The following is a 17,453-nucleotide window of genomic DNA, read 5'->3' on the forward strand; positions in this document are numbered from 1 at the left end:
ACCCTATATTCTTTGTCAGAGCTAACTAAACGTCTGGTTTGACAATACTTATGTTGACACTTCAAGAAATTAACTAAACGTTATTTAGTATCGATAACATTTTTATCTGGCAATTTCGATTTTATCTGTTGTTTGTGATAGGATCTCGAATATGGCTAGATATTATGATCAATTGAGAAATAATCTCTGGCAATCAAGGTATGAAAACGGAATGTTTATGACTCAAGGAAGGTTAAGATTAATAAATGTGATAGATCATTTGACTTACCTCAGATTTTGGTGGCAGACCTCCATGTGGTCCCAAAGTTGCAGAAGCTGTGGAATGAGGAGGCACGCCGGGGTACAACTGAGAATGGGGTGATAATCCATGGGCATGAGGGTGTGGATGAGGGGGTGGTGGTGGAGGTGCTGGTGGTTGCAGAGGGTGAGTATGGGGTAGTAACGCTGCGGCGGCAGCGCTCCTGAGGAGATGGGCTTGGAGCTGCTGCAAGTGCGGCGCCATTCCAGGGTGCATTCCCAGAGTTGGACTCATTGCTGTAACAGAAGAACATACATTCATTATTATAGGCAATAAAAACATTAAAAATTGTAATCTAAACATAGTATAAATAAATGTATTGCAACACAAAGTTATCGTAAGAATATACGAACATGAAAGTACATGAAAAATAAAAGTAAATAAAACTCGATATCAAGAATAATGTCTCAAACATTCTCTCTATTATATAGCACTTACCAATATTTGAAACAAATGATGCGAGTGACGGTGTTAATGAATTGAAAGATATGTAACCACATTAAACCATGGCGTAAATATGTAAAGCCAGTACAAACAGGTACCATAGCTACTCTGCAGCTTTCATCGACGACTCACCTCAGCAGAAACCCCCGAGTGCAGTTTCGCGACAATTAATCGCTAGTAAACGTACCGTAGGAGATCGCATGACGATATCGTTTCGATACACGGTAAAAATGCTTTCGTGCAAATTATTCAATCGCCAGAGATTTCATCCGGAGATACGGTTGTCGAGGGGGGACGTAAACGGCGGTCCCAGCGCAACGCTTAATAGTTAACACGGGCGGAGACGAGGGTGGTGATACGAGGATAATCGATAGAGATCGGAATCGGACCGCGTTCATTCTCTTGACAGTCGCAACACGGCACGCCGGACTTCCGGCACGCGGTCTAAGCTTGCATTTCAATGCTAAAACCCTCTCTTACGAAACCGTGAAGCTATAGCGATCGGCGTCGACCGCAGCTGTGTCGTATATACACGGCGTCAAGGAAACCGACGGCCGTTAAACGGCTCGATAAATGTCTTGCTTCGCGAATGGCAATTTATAAACAACCAGACGAACCAATGCAACCACTTTCAGCTGATTATTATCCTCATTTAACCCCGTATCATTTTCTACGCGACTGTAATCGTCGAGTTTATTTTACCATTCATAATTTTCGTGGACGCGAGGAAATTCTCTTCTCACTGTGAGTAGCACTTTGCAAGTAAAATATTAATAATAGAATAGTTTTCCATTTCAACCTATGCGCAATGAATAACATTGATCTTTGTTAACCTCGAACTATTACTCTTTAACCACTACTGTGCATCTGTAGGATCATAAATTTTCATTTATTCCTATTTGCCTTCCTGTATGTCTTATCATCATTTTAATTGCAGGTTAGTGTTCGATTAATAAATTGAATGAACAACCTCAGTAAATATTAACGATTTGTGAAATTATAGTAAATTTGAGCATACGTAGTAGTTAAGGGTTAAACCGAGCTAGAAACCTATACTGCGAATCTTGGTCGTCGTTATAAGGCAAGAAGTTAATCGAATTCGTCGATTCCGACGAAACGTTAAGGTGCAGATACACTTGCAAGTGATTCGCGACGCTTTATTCGTGATTTAAAGTGTTTACACTTCTATGTTATTTTATTTCATTACCGTCACGAATGAATTAACCCTCTGCGATCGTATCAATTTCGTACAATAGAATCGTGTTAGTCGGAATTGATTTCTACGAGGTGTACAATAGCGACATAATGCGAGATTACAAACAGTACATGAAATTTACTATTTTCTTAATACTTTAGATCAATTTAATACAATAATAGAGCTTTACTTGTCATAAATATTAGATTTCATATAACGGTAAAAGAGTTTTGACTCAGACTAAATATACGATCGCAAATGGTTAACCCTTTTCACTTGAAAGTTCTTTACTAGAAATATTTAGTGTTCCGAAGAGCTATAGACGACTTTTTTAATTAACTTAACGAGAAATTATACGTGAATCAAGAAACAAACCTATTCCTTCCCATATTGATGCATTACACCAAGCTTAATATCGTATATCAAACTTTACAATTTCGCTACATCAAATCGAGCACTGACTAAGAGTCACCTATAAAGTGCAAAGGATTAAATTTACCGACAGAAATCACCGATGCGTTTACAAGCGTAATAAGACTTTCTGTCAGAGAAATATATCACAAATTAAGTACTTGCCAGTGTATCAGCACCTTTAGCGAAACGTCGCTAGTCTTTCCGCCGAGTGTCATCGCTTTTCCGTGCGTTGAACTCTCCGTGCCCGATCGTCGCCCGTCGCCGCGCTATACATAAATCGGTGCGTTCCGATAAAATCGGAACGTGTCGAGCTTGCTATTTAACAACAGTGGGCTGCTACGCGGTAATATATTAATGCGTGAAGCAGGCATAATGCTGTTCGATAAATTGCCCCGGCTAAATTAATCACCGTTCAATATGGTCTTGTCGGTGCGATACGTGACAGGCCTTCGAATCACGCTTCCTTCTAATTCAAGCCTCCGCTGACACTGTCCCTATCGCGGCTCTATAAATTGGCTTGGGTAATATTTATGCTCTATTGACGCGCGCGGGTCTGCACGGTTAACCGACCGTTGTATCGTTCACTTCTTTATTTCTATTTAAACGGCGCATTCATCGGTTATTATGAATAAACGCAAGGTACGGCGTGTGCGCTATCCACGTCTCGCTATAATAACTCAATTACTCCGAATCATCGGTGATTTCACGGATATAATCGCGTAACGAAAGGAAATCGCTGGTTAATTGGAACTATTAGACGAATGTTAACGGCAAAATCGGTTGGACGTCGGGAATTCGAATTACAACGTATTTATCGTGGCAAGAAATAACGAAACGGTTGAAAAGTGGTTCGCAGGTTTTTGTGGAAACATTGGAAATAAAAACGTTGAGCGTACTGGTGATTATTACTATAAATTAAATCTGGATCTTGATGCAAGCAAGAATCCAGAAAGTTAACTCTTTACGAAATTCGATGTAAAATAGAAATTTAATGAAATTTTCAATAAATAAAACATTTGGATAAGTATATTTTTAAAACCGTACAGAATTTTTAATTTCATCAGGACTGGAGAGAAATAAATATTACGCGAACGCAACGCGCAGAGTAAGATCTGGAAAACAGCGAAACTTCGGCGCGCATCCACATTCCTATATTCCTCACTACACCCGTCGCCCCGTTTCAAACGAACCGAACAAACATCATCGACGCAGAGTTTCTCCGAAGCAGCTCGAGCCGATCTTTCCCATATTATCGGGCGCTTAACAGTCGGCGAAGGTCCCATCGACGATGCAATCAAGCCCCATTCAGGGTGCCATCACGTACGTGAGCCGAAGTACTTAGACGAGCGGTCACGCCCATGTGTGACCACGATCTAGTCGGTGCCTCGTAAAAGCGGGCACGTTGCGTGCCCGCGGACGCTTAACGATTAGAAGCGCCCTGTCTCGTTTCGAAACTTTGTATTACCGACGTCCCGTCGGGGAACGTCACGCGATCGCTGAATAGAACCCGGAGCGAATCCTTTATTGCAATAATTTCACCGTGTTCGATTACACGCGCTGATCGCTTCCTACAAACCGATAATTGCGGCTCGCCGAGGGTAGCGAGCACGTTAACAGACGAATGGAAACATCAACGGATTCTCCGAAAGGGACTCCATCGACGGCTGGAAATTACAAGGGCTACCGGTTTCTCGCGATCGAAGGGAGCTTCCTCATTGGCTCCGCCATGAAATTTACGTCCCATTCTTCGCGGAACGACGGAAAAATCGCGTTTTATCGCGCGATTTCGCCCGACGGCGTATTTCTCACGGCGAGCATTCGATCGCTCGTCGCGATTCGAAATGAACATAAACCGCGGAATGCTTGAAGCCGCGTACGCCTACGATCCTTTATTTAAGGACTCTATAATTTTCCGGAATCGGCCGTACGTTGCCCGGGGAACCAGCCATCTGCTCGTACGCCGGACGATAATCGCTTAATCACCCTCACGACTTTCTCTGTGCATCAACCGCCGATGACGTATGAAAAATTTAATAAAGCGCGGCGCGCGCGCTGCCGTTCTTGCAGCGAACGATCGCTTTGGTTTACGGCGTGTGCGACTGTTGGCGACGGTGTCCGTTTCCGTACGCGGATCATTCAACGATTCGTTAATTATTAATATTCTAAATATCCTACGCCGGGAATCGAGTCGAGCGAATCGCGACAGAAACCTAAGCCGCAGTTAAATTCCTTCCGCCGGCGGATACCGTCCGCCATTTTGTAATTCTTGGAACGTTAATTTGGTAACATTGAAATTGCTTTTTCTTTAAAATTTTTTTAAATTAGATTGTGCTAGAGAAGGTATATGATGTTTAATTATCTACTTTTATGGATCGACGTGAAAAGAAAATGGAAACGTTCGTGAAACGTTTGAGGTTAATAAAAAGAGTGTCTTAGCGGAGGTGTTGACTTAAGTAACATAGATGGCAGCAGGGGATTCTATCTGTGAAGCGTACGTAAGTCACGAAGACTTGGATGTGTTTATTTTTAAATTGAATACTTCTTTTGAAACGGTTTTTAATGTAATCTGACGGTAACGAAAGATACGTAGAATTATAATGAAATGGAAGGAATTATAATTAAACATAGAATCATGAATATTATGCGACATCTGACCATTTACAGATTAATTCGAAACCCAGTGAAACACGAGGAAAAGTAAACAAATATAAAAAGAATAACAAAAGTTCCTATAAATTATATTGTACGCGATACGCGTGCGCTTGCTCATCAAGTAATACCGTTACAAATCAATTGAACCATATGTGAATTCCAAAAATACCGATATCTTCCAACAACCCATCAATCCCTGCTCACTCACTTAAAAACGACTGTCCCTCGATGAAAACTGCTACTATTAATCCTTTGCACTTGAAAGGCGACTCTTAGTCACCACTTGATTTGACGTGGTAAAACCATAAAGTCTGATATTTAATGTTGAACTTTGTATAATGCCTTGATACGTGAAATATTGGAATAAAATAGCTTTGTTTCTCAATATACTTATGATTTCCCTTCGAGTTAGTTTCATGGAATATCGTCTTCGCCGCGTCAAAAAATGTTAAACATTTCTAGTGAGAAATTCCCGTGTGCAAAGGATTAATAACACGGAAACTAATAATATTTTAAATACCGTATACAATACTGAACCATTAATTAATACACACAATACCAAACAGAACGTTCCCGGAATCAGAACAGATTTTAAGTAACTCCCCACTCGAAACCGAGTCCCTCGGTAACGATAAAAAAGTCTTTCCGTAACCAGGTTCCGATCGATCTTCCCACAAATTCGGGACCAAGGGGTGGGGGAGCGACATTCCCGTGGAAAAGACGACCAACGAGGAGCGAAGAGGGGGGCTGCATCACGGGACCAAGTTTAACGAGCAGGAACGTCCCGGGGCGCATCATACGACGCCGGGCCGACAAACGATCGGCGATCGCGTCGCGCCGCTTGAATTTTAATCCGTTAATTACTTCATTTAATCGCAAATTACTGGTCGCTCTTAACTCGCGAGCAAGGAGGTCCGGCCGATTTGTGGGGCGTACCGCGCGCGATTCGTGGCTCCGAGCCGGCTTCGTAATGGCTTCATGCGCACCGGCACCTTAATTCGATCCCTCGCTTTCGACCATACCCCTTTTCGTCCTCCGCTCCCCCGTAACCCGCGGCCGCGTGCCCTTAAACGTCAGAAACCGATCCTTACGAGGACGGTGGGGGCCTCCGCGCGTTAACGCTACCGCCAATGACTTTATTCGTTTCGTACGGTTCCCGGTAATTATGGTAATTCACCGGTCGGAAACCCGGTTTCCCCGAGAAACCCAGACGCCTCCGATACACCGCGGACGTTTTACGACTAATGTTAAGATGTAAGGGAATGATATACGACCGGTGGCCGCCTGTGTTGATAATATTAAAGTGAATTATGCAAGTACCCGCGGGCGGGACCACTGGGATGGCGGACGGGGAGACGGGGAACGGTTCAACGGAGATTGTCCGGCTGGTGATAAAATTCGCTGTACTCGGTGACCGTAAAACAGGTGAAACTCTAGGATCTCGCGTGGCAGGTGTTGCTCTCCCGAGCGTCTTCTTTGTTTTTCCTCTCGCTTCGGTTTCGTTTTGTTCCGCCGCCTGCGGTTCCCGGGCAATTTAACGTCGACGCTTGGAACGATTGATTTAGTAATTCCACGATCAACGGAGAGGCATTTAAACTGGCTGATAGTTACACTGTGGGCTTGATGTCGGCTGATGTTGGGTATCAATGCGACAGCGGTCGTTGCACGGGATACCGAGTGAAACCGTAGGCATTTTACGTGTTCCGATCTATATTGTTTATGGTTCGCTTGACAGTTTCTAATTCCGTTATGAGTTACTGGAATTGTTCATCGTTAGACGCTCGTTGATACGGTTTTACTACCGAGTTTCTTATTAGATAAATTTCATTTAAAAAAGAGAAGTTTCCTCCGATCGTAAAATAATTCAAGTTCTCGGATCTAGGTGACACGTACGATTCGTTCTCATCACCTTCCTACTTACACGTCGCGACAGCTAAGCACATCAGCGACATCGATTTCTTCTCACTTAAATTCGAAAAGGAAGCGTTCACTTCGAACACGAAAAACGCAGTCATCTGAAACTATCTGTACTCAGTTAGTCCCTTCACTGTCACTCGTGCCATTAAACGGTTCAACGTGTAATCCTATCGAAAGCCAACAATTAATTCCGATGGTTCGACTATGAAATTATTCGGAACATTAAAAACTAATGCCCGTAAAACTTCACTTTAATGCCCGGCTGGATTTCAACGGCGCGCAAGAAAATTCTTCAAAACTATCCGTTTCGAAGAATCGCTGGAATTTCGCCGGCTCGCCATCTTGCAACCTACGAGCGTGGATACCTAATTCCCTTATGGAGCCACCACACTCTGCCCCCGGGGCGGTTTACGAGCTTCATTTATTCGTCGCGTAGTAGCGGCAATAACATGGGAAATATGGCCGTTGCGCCGGTAGTCGCATTAACAACTTCTGCCGGGGTACACGTATAATTACACGCGTATAATTCACGTATCGCGTATCCGCGCGCGCGCGAAACATTTACGGTCCCGTCGAGATCGGATCACGGCCACCACCGCCATGGCCGACGACGAGTATACTCGGCGGCGCGCGTAATTACGGGTAATCAATCACCGAACGGCCGTGCGTTCGGTGAAAACGCGGCGACTAAACACCGGTGACTTACGTTTTCGGTGGATAAGAGGCGCGGGAGATCTCTTAATTACGGGTTCGCCACCCCTCGCGATTTACCGAGATGCTCGTCCACGGTTTTAAATCCCGCGGAACGTCTCAGTCCCGCTGGACTCCGTGAATGGTGGACGGATAATTACGCGGCTGCAGTTTGCGCCGCTTGGAATCGCGACGCGTCGAACGAGAGTCGCATAAAGGAATCAAGAACGGTCTCGAGGCAAATTAACTATTATATGTTTACATTGTATCGGTATGAAGAAACTTTCCCAGTTACGGGGAAGAAGATTTCTATCTGTTTTATTTATTATTGCGTTGCGTAAGGAAATTTTGAGGATGGTTTAATATATTGGATCGATGGGTATTAGACAGTTTTATCGATTTCGTGGTTGAAGAAAAGAAATATTTGCTGTTGAAGTTTAACTATTATACTTATTGGCGTTGAGGTTTTTTAAATTTACCGATGCAACGTGTCGAAGTTTGAGGAAAAAGTGATTTTTCTTGTAGTAATACGCGTTAAACAGAAGAAAATTGAATCTTCGAATTTTTGTAACTTTTGTGCCGTCGTTACCATTGAATTTCAGTAGGATATTCTCAGGTTTATTACATTGTTTATAATATTTAATTTATCATATCTAAAGTGTTGTATTAAAAGCTGGTTTTGAACAAAGAGGAAACTATCTTCCTGGGTAAGGTAGGAGGTGAAATTTATATAAAGCTATAGGAAGCTTATAAAGTTACATAAAGCTTTGCAGAAAGTATCATTTCTGAAGGAGTTAGCGTCTTAATTAAAATGACAGCGTCGATAATACTTCAGTTGCCTCTCTCTTTCTCAATGCTTCTTCTTCGGTGTGGGTGCATTTAATTCCGTGGCAAACTACGCTTGAACAATTGAATGACGCGTAAATGGTTCGCTTACCGGCAGAAAGATGACCGTAACTGCCACTCGCGCTGCTGCTTCGGGATCCATTCACGATCGAGGCTAAGCTGTTCGGGCTGAATCTGATCATGCTGTCGATGTCGAAGCGGTCAGAGTACGGCGAACTACTTAGTGCACGTTTCCGGCTTGCTCGGATAGTCGAGGCACGCGGACTTCCTAGCCTCGATGACGCCGATACTGAAAATAAATCGGGAATGCGTTAGTTAAATTATCTCCGGAGTTCCGGAAGTCTTGCTAGCTTTCATCTCGATAAATTGGATACTCGCGAGAGAACGAAGCGTACAAGCAATTTTTGAATTCACACGGTTCGATTATATTAGTTCCATTTTTTTACTGGCAATAGTATAATTTTATTGAATTCGTGGAAACGATGAACCAAAGTTATAACAGATGATTTATTCTAAGATCGATGCCTCGCGATTGTGATTGAAAAAAATGCTTCCTTTCAAATTAAAAGCTTTCAGATGGATTTCTTTTGTCGATCTAATATTAAGTATCAATGTCATATAGAATATAGACAGATGTAAATATTTTGTATAAAAAAGACAACACGATAATCCTCCTTTCAAATGATCACACCTTCTACGATTGTTCAAATTAGTGAACCACTTCCAAAAAACGAATTCCAATTGATAACAATCAAGCCGCAATACCGCCGTGTATATACGGTCGTCCACATATTCCCAAGTGACACAATTTACAGTTATTAATATTTCAAGTGCTTGGGTACTAAAGAAGAATCGTCGACAAACGCGAAAAGTATCGAATCACAGATTCACGGTTGCTTCACGCGAGCAACCGTGAAATTTCCATACAAAACGGCGACGCGGCCGCGGAACCAGTTCAATTAAGCGCTACGAATTCTTGCCGGCCGTAGTACCAGGGAATATATCCTCGCGCGCGGACGAAGATTTTAAAAGTCTCCCTTTCGGTGCGTGCTCGTAACCAGGTAGGTATTCAGGACTAACCGGGGAAGACGAAGGAAAAACAGGAAGAGGGAAGAGGCAGGCGACAAGAGCGAAGGAGAAGGCCGATTCTGCGGCCAGAACGTTTTAGCGGCGATTTGCCTGCGACCGCAGGCCAACGATGTAATATACAAACCACTTTCTTAAGCTCGTGGTGGCGGCTCGCTTGTACGAACCATCGTTGGTTATATGGTGGCGGTTCTCCGGTTCTCCGCCTCTCTACGCTTCGCCTTCATCCTCGATCGCCGCGATCTTCCACGATCCTATTTGTTTCCAACTTTTTATCACTTTCACGTTAAGTTGTGCTTTACCATAAATATCTTCGAATTTTTAATTAACTTTGTCAATTCTATTCGAGTTTATATTCGCTTATTTTCCCGGTGGTTTTGTAACGTGATATTATATTATAGTTGTCCCTCTTTTTTCATCGTCACGTTTGCGTTGAAGAATCTACTCGCCGATAAAATATTTGATTTCACATAACATGGATTTTTAGAGAATATTATTTGATCGTTTTAGAAAATAAGTGGTTGGAGAATACTTTGCTGATGTAGGTGAGAAGTTTGAAAATAGGAAACTTATGAGTATCGTGCGGGAGGAAATCATTTTTCCGATGTTACCAGGCATCGGTGTCTCTCAGTTTTGAAAGAAGTTTAAGGTTAAACACGTCATTTATGTGTTTTGTTTATTTAGTACTCTCCATTTCTATAGTACTGCGAATTATAAAAGATTCTTATAATAATTTAGTTATTAAAATTCTGTTACTGAAGTTTATCATTCAATGTTATTAATCAATGTTATTACTGAATAGTCATTCGATTTTAGTATTATAAAACATAGAGAAACGTGTTATGAACCTATCAGAGATATACAAGGAAATCTGCTGAAACTTCCTATTCCACCAGGCATTGAAATCACCAAGATTCAGAGTCTAAAAGCAAACTACACACCAGAATATGAAAAGTCCAAGTGTTCTTTATTTTCTTTAAATATAAGTCAAACATTACTTATCTATTATCAATCGTTAACCCATCCAGCAAACGTAAACATATAACAAACAGCGAAAATGTCTCTTTCCCTAATCAATTATTACTGATAAAGCAGTCGTATCAATAATACTTAAAAAATAAACTATAGAGCAAAGGGTTAATCTTTTACCTACCATACACCACTATACACTCATTTGTATATCATATTTTCAAATAGTATCCCACTACAGCTCAATCCTTTCTCTATCATCGATGACTGTGCACTGTCTACTCTAACGTAATGAATCGAAAAATTCTCACATCACAGTGCTCCAATTATGATACGCAAACCGCATCAAACCTCGCCATACAGAGGTCTAGTTTCGAGGCTAGTTCCGCCGTAGCTAAAAGGTTAACACTAGAACTACCGATCACTTCAACCGATTTTTACAAACTTCTTTCTAATAACCATAAGCGCGCGTTTATTAAGATTTCAATTGACTTGTATCTCAGCGTTGCTATTACCGAACTAGTTTCGTTAATCATTTTTCGCGGAAATGTCTGCACCTTTTCGATAATTGTAAAAGAAGAAATCAGGAATAAGTCATTTCGACCCATCTGGTAGTTTCAGTGTTAATCAGTGTAGCAAACGAACGTTTCGTGCATCAACATTCTCCACGATAACGATTTACCTGCCAATTCCCCAGAAAATTCGTTCCCTCCCTCGTCTCTAGCACCGTGTCTCGGTCGTCCAACCTTCTCCCCGGCATCTCCGTTTCAGCTACCTCGTCGTTCCTCGGGGCTCCTCTATCTCCCCGTGTCGTCTCGCACGGGCAACGCGATACAGAGAGCCACGAGGAGGTTCGAACCAGCTCTTTCTCCTCGGTTTCCACTCGGTTGATCGCTCGTTCGCGCACAACGGGTATAGAATTACTCGCGGTTGGGGCCCGGGCCCGGTCCCTGTTCCCCTGCGCGTCGCGCGAACGAACGCGCTCCTTTATCCCCTCGCCGGTTTATTAATTCGAGCACTGATCAAATTTACGGCGGTCAACGGGCGCACGGACGAGCGGGAGTGCGTGCACGTGTGCACGCGCGCGAGAAAGACAGAGAAAGGAAACGGCTGCCATGCGGTTTTTCCGCATGAGCTGGAGCGTTTAAGGTTCCTCGCCGGGCCCGCGGCTCGATCGACTGAGCGAAACGACCTGGATCCTCTTCTCACGCCACCGCCGCGCGCTTTCAGGATTCTCGTTCTTGTACGCCCATCAAATCAAATATCATTCTTTCTGGACCGTTCGTCTGCGGTTTCCGCGAAGTTTGTATTACATTGTACACGGGCACACGGATGCGATGCAGTTTTCGAGCAAGGTTGCGGTTACCAGTTGTTTCTACGTGATTCCTTGAAGATGTTGTTTTGCGAAGAATTTTAATCTCTTGCGGTGTAATGACAGTGAAAAGTCTTTATGCTTGTTTGGTTGATAGGTATTTGACTGTGCTATGACCTTTTTTGCAACCAGGAAAGAGTTGTATATTTATTGTACGAGTAAGCTTACTTTGAAGATTAACTTCTCAAACAACTAAATATTCAGAATATATCAATCAATCGAAAATACTCATTGACTGGCTCGTCTGAACAAAACCATCTCGATCTACTTACTCGACGCAACCAAAGCCAAATTCAGAACCATCGACATTCTACATTCCCTTGAAACTATAAAATTCTTCCAACAGAAGGATCACGAGAAATAATCTATTAAACAACCGTAATCATAGCGAGCTCTGCAACACGATCGTGAAAACAATATATTCGAGTCAATTGGATTCAGACCACCCGCGACGAAACCGAAAGAAATAAACTGCTTTCCTTTTTCGATACAGGGCCCTCATAGTCAGCTGTACAGGATCGATGATGTGTAAATGTTTCCATTACCCGTTCTTCAGCGTGCACCACTGACGTGAGCTCGATCGAACGTGATTTCTCGATGCACTTTTTCCATCGTCGAATCGATCTCCTTATCCGCAGGGGTTGGTCAGCGCATCGCAGCGAAGAGGACTCTTAATGAATATGCGAACGATTCCTGACTCGTCCCCAACCCCGCTCCCCGAGCGTCTCACCCCCGAACGTCCTCGTGACCCACGACCCTTTGGACTCTACACGCTCCGTACGTTCCGATCCCTTCGTCCTTCCCCGTGCTCCCCCTCGTGGGGCAAACATGGGATTGAGACATGTAAATTGGTGCAATCGGCCACTCCGATCGGCGCGGCTCATTCGACGCTGCTCACCGCATGCTACTGCGCTACAGGTTCTCTCAAACGAACAATCCGTGGACATACCGAACTTCCCTTCGAGGATTCACGGTGTTAATCCTTTGCACTCGAGATATGTTCATTTTGCTAGATATATTCCTGATTTTCTAATGAAATATCAATGATGTTTTATAATTAATATTAATACAAATAATATACAAATTAAGTGATAAAACTATTCTATTTTAACGTTTCATGGATGATTACGTTAAATGAACGTTAATATTGAATATCAAACTTTGTAATTTTACTGTATCAAACCAAATGGCGACTGTGAGTCGCCTCTCGAGTGCAAAGGGTTAAAATTATGTTACGTTCTTATGGTTTTATGGGTAATTTAACCCTCTGCGCTCGAGAAGTGACTCTCCGTCACCATTTGATTTGATATAACGAATTACAAAGTGTTACATATAATATTCAGTTTGTTTCAGATGCATTATAGTGCGTCAATATGTGAAATATTTATGTAAAATAGCTTTGTTTTTTAATTTACGTATGTTCATTAATTCGTTTCAAACAGTGTAGCCCACGTTTCATTGGAAAATATCGAATGTTTCTAGTGAAAAACTTCCGAATGCAATGGATTAAAAGTGCAAGAGACAAAATGCACGGAATACGAAAAATATATGAAGCAATAGAAGTATGGAGGTTTTAAGAGTCTTTTTAGAAGAAATTATTCGATCTGAATTTTGATTTGATTGGAATTTACATGAAGATTCCCAGTTTGTTTATTACGACAGACATTTGTAAATAGGTATGGTAGATATTTGAAGTTTCAAGTGAGTTATGAAAACTGAAAAGTAAGTTGAGACAAATTTGTCCACGTTCCTATGATTATAAGCGTAGGTAAATTCCATGAATTCTATAAATTCCATAAACCGAATTAAACATTACGTTTTCGAGTCACAAACGAACTGCCAGCATCTCTGCATGCCAATGGATTTTCAATTAGCTAGAGCATATAAATTATTTACAAATAAAAGGTAGCTACGGTAGTTTTAAAACGCTAGTCGGGGTGAATCGTTACAGTTTAATTTTCCTTTGTTGATTGAATTTGATCCCACCGATCGGGATAACCTCAAGGTCTGAAACTGTCAACGTGCGCCTTTCTATTCGATCAGAAATGAATTCCCTGTCCGCGTACTGTCGGCAACAGAACAATTACACGGAAAATAATTTCAATTCAGGGCGTTCGTTTTAATTGAATTTAACGTTGATAAAGGGTAATTGAACAATTTTCATTCTTCAAATCCACGCCATACGTTCCACGCGAAAAAAGAAGCATGCCTCCTTTTCCATTCAGAAACAGACAGTATCGATATCTGAAACAATCTTACGTGGAATCGTCTTCTATTAATTCCAATAATCCCAGTAATGTGTCCCTTAATTTAAATATTTCGTGCATCCAATCAAACTTCCAGCCCGCTCCGGGGCTGTATTAACAATTCAAATTTAATTATCCGCGGACAGGGAAACTTTTATTGGACTCGGAACTATCGCTTTATTAAAATTGCCGAGGCGAGGCCGCGGTGCGCGAGCACGCCATGAATGAAGCCGACAATCTGAATAAAGAATTTTTACGAGGGTAACTCGATCGAAAGCGCAGAAAGCAATACAAAAACAGGAACGGGACGCTACGACGAAGAAACGCTCGGAGAGGGAGGAGAGTGAAGGAACGGGATAAGAAGAAGGAGAAGAAGAAACGTGAGACAACCTGTAGGGTAGGCGCTAAGGTGTTAATGAGGTCGTGTCGCTCCGAGTCGATTCAATTATGCGGCGGTGGCGACTAACGAGGCCCCGTTTACCCTTTCAGTCGTCTTTTAGCCTCTCGGCCTCTTAACCGGTCGATCTCCTACCTGCTGCTAGTGCTGCTACACCTACGGCTAGCCGCGTGCACCGTAGATCAGGATCTTTCATTAGATCCACTTGTCGTTATCCATCGCACGCTCGAAAAAGTGTCGAATTTTTCCGCGTCGCGTGGAAACTTGCGACCTGAACACTTCAAATGGAACAAACTACGACTGAGACTCTCGAAAATCATTGTTTGACGGAGCTTTATGTTAATGGAGCAGAGATAAGAATAATAAGTGAAACCGTGTCCGATTCGAGTTATTGAACAGTCAATCGACTGTTCAATAATTCGGGCAATTATGTGTTTGTTATTGATGATATTAGTGATTCTGTTATATTATTCGAGCAAAATGTCACGTTAATAGTTTCCTGTGTATTGTCTTTTATTCCATAGTTCGTATATAGTCATTTACGATTCATTCTTTCTCGCCACTGCTTGTCAAGATCACATGATCACTTATTGCTCCCCGACAGCTGGCCGAGAGAAAAGGTGACACTCTCGTCGTCGACGAATAGATCGTAGATCGATAGCGGCTCTCTTCACGGAAGCGTTCGAGATTTTCGGCTCGAGCACGCACGGCTGAGATCTCCGGCCATCTACAAACTGGTGTCGAATACCGCTTCCACCTGTAGGCTTCGATCGGGCCTGATGCAATCACGATATTGTTTCCACGTGGCGCGACATTCGAGGACCGTTTATCTTTTAACACGGAGGAGCGATTCGGGTCTTACCGTCAATGGAGAAGGGGAACTCCGTGGAGGCGAGCGTGCTTGCCGGTCCCGCAGCGTGCAGAAGGTACTCGGGCCCCAAACCACCCAGTCCTGAAAAATGTCGGAAAACAACGTTAAAAACTGGACGCGTGACTGTGGCGAAAAAAAAGATGATTATACACTCGCTCTCGAAACGGAAAGCGTCCGATGTGGAACGGGTCTAACGGATCGGATTCAAAGAACTCGTCTCTAAAAGAGATCCTTCCGCCGGAAATGCGGGCCCTATTCATAGAGGTTCTCGATCTTCGAGTGGAATAATAGACTGGACTTGCTTCTAAAGGTGGTCGTTCTATTAAGCCGATTAGAGAGCAGATAATGATGAAACGTGGAAATTGAAAGACGATCAGAGCTGCCGATGACGAATGGCATTGGCAACATTTTCATTCTGTCACGGGCAGTTTTAGTTAAAACAAATGAATAGTCTGTATTATTATGTAGGTAAAATAGAAATCTTAATTCGATGCTGTAATCTTCTTTATTCGTAATTGAATATTCTACGTTACTTCGTTTCAATGAATTTCTGTTAAGTACTAGGGAAACTAACTGGTAAATATATAAAGTTACATGAGAAATAACACATTGACTTTGACCAAATTTAATATTTACATATAGAAACAGAAGGGCTCTATGTTGCATTAGTATCATTCTTTCTCATATTCCAACAGATTACACCGTTTTTAAAAGGAAAGTAGTAGAAGCAAAAATGTAACTCTAACACTAGAACTACCAGGTGAGTCAAAGTGACCTATTCCTGATTTCTTCTTTTACAATTATCGAAAAAGTACAGATACTTCTACGAAAAATTATTAACGAAACTAATTCAGTAACAACAGAACTGAGACAGTCAATTCAAATCTTAATAGCCGCGCGCTTCTGATTTCTATAAAGAAATTAGTTCTAGTGTTAAGTATCATCTTCGTTACAATATTGTTACGAATCAGATATGCTCAGATTCTTATTTTATTCTCAAAAACATAGGTATGGCTTACATATAAATAGGTCTAACAATCATGTCTTTGTCGTTGGTAACCATTTGACAGCTTCGATTGCTGGCTTTCCTGAGTTACTGTAATTTAGTGCGCGTGACTGAGATAATACTTGCTGCGTCTTACAATGTTTCCTATACATCGGCAGCGTAAATAAATTTCAGGCTCAAAATTAGGCGATGTACCCGGCCGCTATCATTCTAATTATCTTGGAACAAGTACAAGCCAGGGTAATTACCGTGTAACGAGGCGTTGGGACTGTGCGTGGAGGCCTGGAGCTGGTGGTAAAGGTGGTCCATGTAGTTGAGCCGGTAGGCGGGGTGCAGGGCCGTATGCTCCGAGAGAGGGTGACTTCTGCGGAGGAAATCGCCGCCGGAAGTCCCGTTGCCGGCAGCCCCGCCGCCACCGCTGCCACCGCCGCCTCCACCGCCGCCGTTCGCTCCGCCACCGCCACCGGTGGCCGCACTGCCGATCGCCGTTGTGCTGCTTGACAATCTGAAATAATTAACTTGTATTAATATTCTTGCACTCTGAGGATCACTGTGTTTTTACAAAGAAGGAAATGAATAGAATTTTTAATCAAATTATAAAGCTCTTATTAATAGTAAAAGTAATATAAATATTGGAATAAAAGTAAAAGACTATGTGTTACTAATAGATCTGTACTACTTAATTATATTATTAATTATATATTATTAACTATATATTCTAAGTAAGTTTCATGTTTTGCCCAGTATTCGTCTGTAAACGCATAAGGTTAAACTGTAAGGGTAACAAAAGTAATTGACAAATGAAAACAGGATTTCTAACCTAGAATTCCATGGCGCAGTTTGAATTACAAATTAATTTTAACGCACGAAAGAATACTTTACAAAGGATGCACGAGCTGTTCATAAAGGAACGAAGGCGCGCTCTTTCTCCGAAAGATCGTTTAAAGGGGTACAGAATGTTTCACGGAAAGAGCACGCAGCTCGGAGAGCGAATTAATCATGTCGAAAGGACAATGTAAAGAGAGGAACGGTCGTTTTGACGAATGAAAT

At 42.3% G+C, this 17,453-nt stretch overlaps 1 protein-coding gene across 1 annotated transcript in view; it reads right to left on the reverse strand.

Moving 5' to 3' along the window:
- Window positions 1-16,822, reverse strand: part of ci (transcriptional activator cubitus interruptus) — a 27,003-nt gene extending 10,181 nt beyond the window's left edge. The window contains exons 1-4 of the mRNA XM_031990273.2: window positions 16,652-16,822; window positions 15,389-15,478; window positions 8,548-8,745; window positions 269-534 (exon numbers count right to left, since the gene is read on the reverse strand). Coding sequence (XP_031846133.2) covers window positions 269-534; window positions 8,548-8,745; window positions 15,389-15,478; window positions 16,652-16,712 — 615 coding nt within the window. The 5' untranslated portion in view covers window positions 16,713-16,822. The remainder of the gene's footprint in view (window positions 1-268; window positions 535-8,547; window positions 8,746-15,388; window positions 15,479-16,651) is intronic.
- Window positions 16,823-17,453: the final 631 nt, after the last annotated feature.

Source organism: Nomia melanderi, chromosome 9, assembly GCF_051020985.1.
Source record: "Nomia melanderi isolate GNS246 chromosome 9, iyNomMela1, whole genome shotgun sequence".
NCBI classification, from domain to species: domain Eukaryota; kingdom Metazoa; phylum Arthropoda; class Insecta; order Hymenoptera; family Halictidae; genus Nomia; species Nomia melanderi.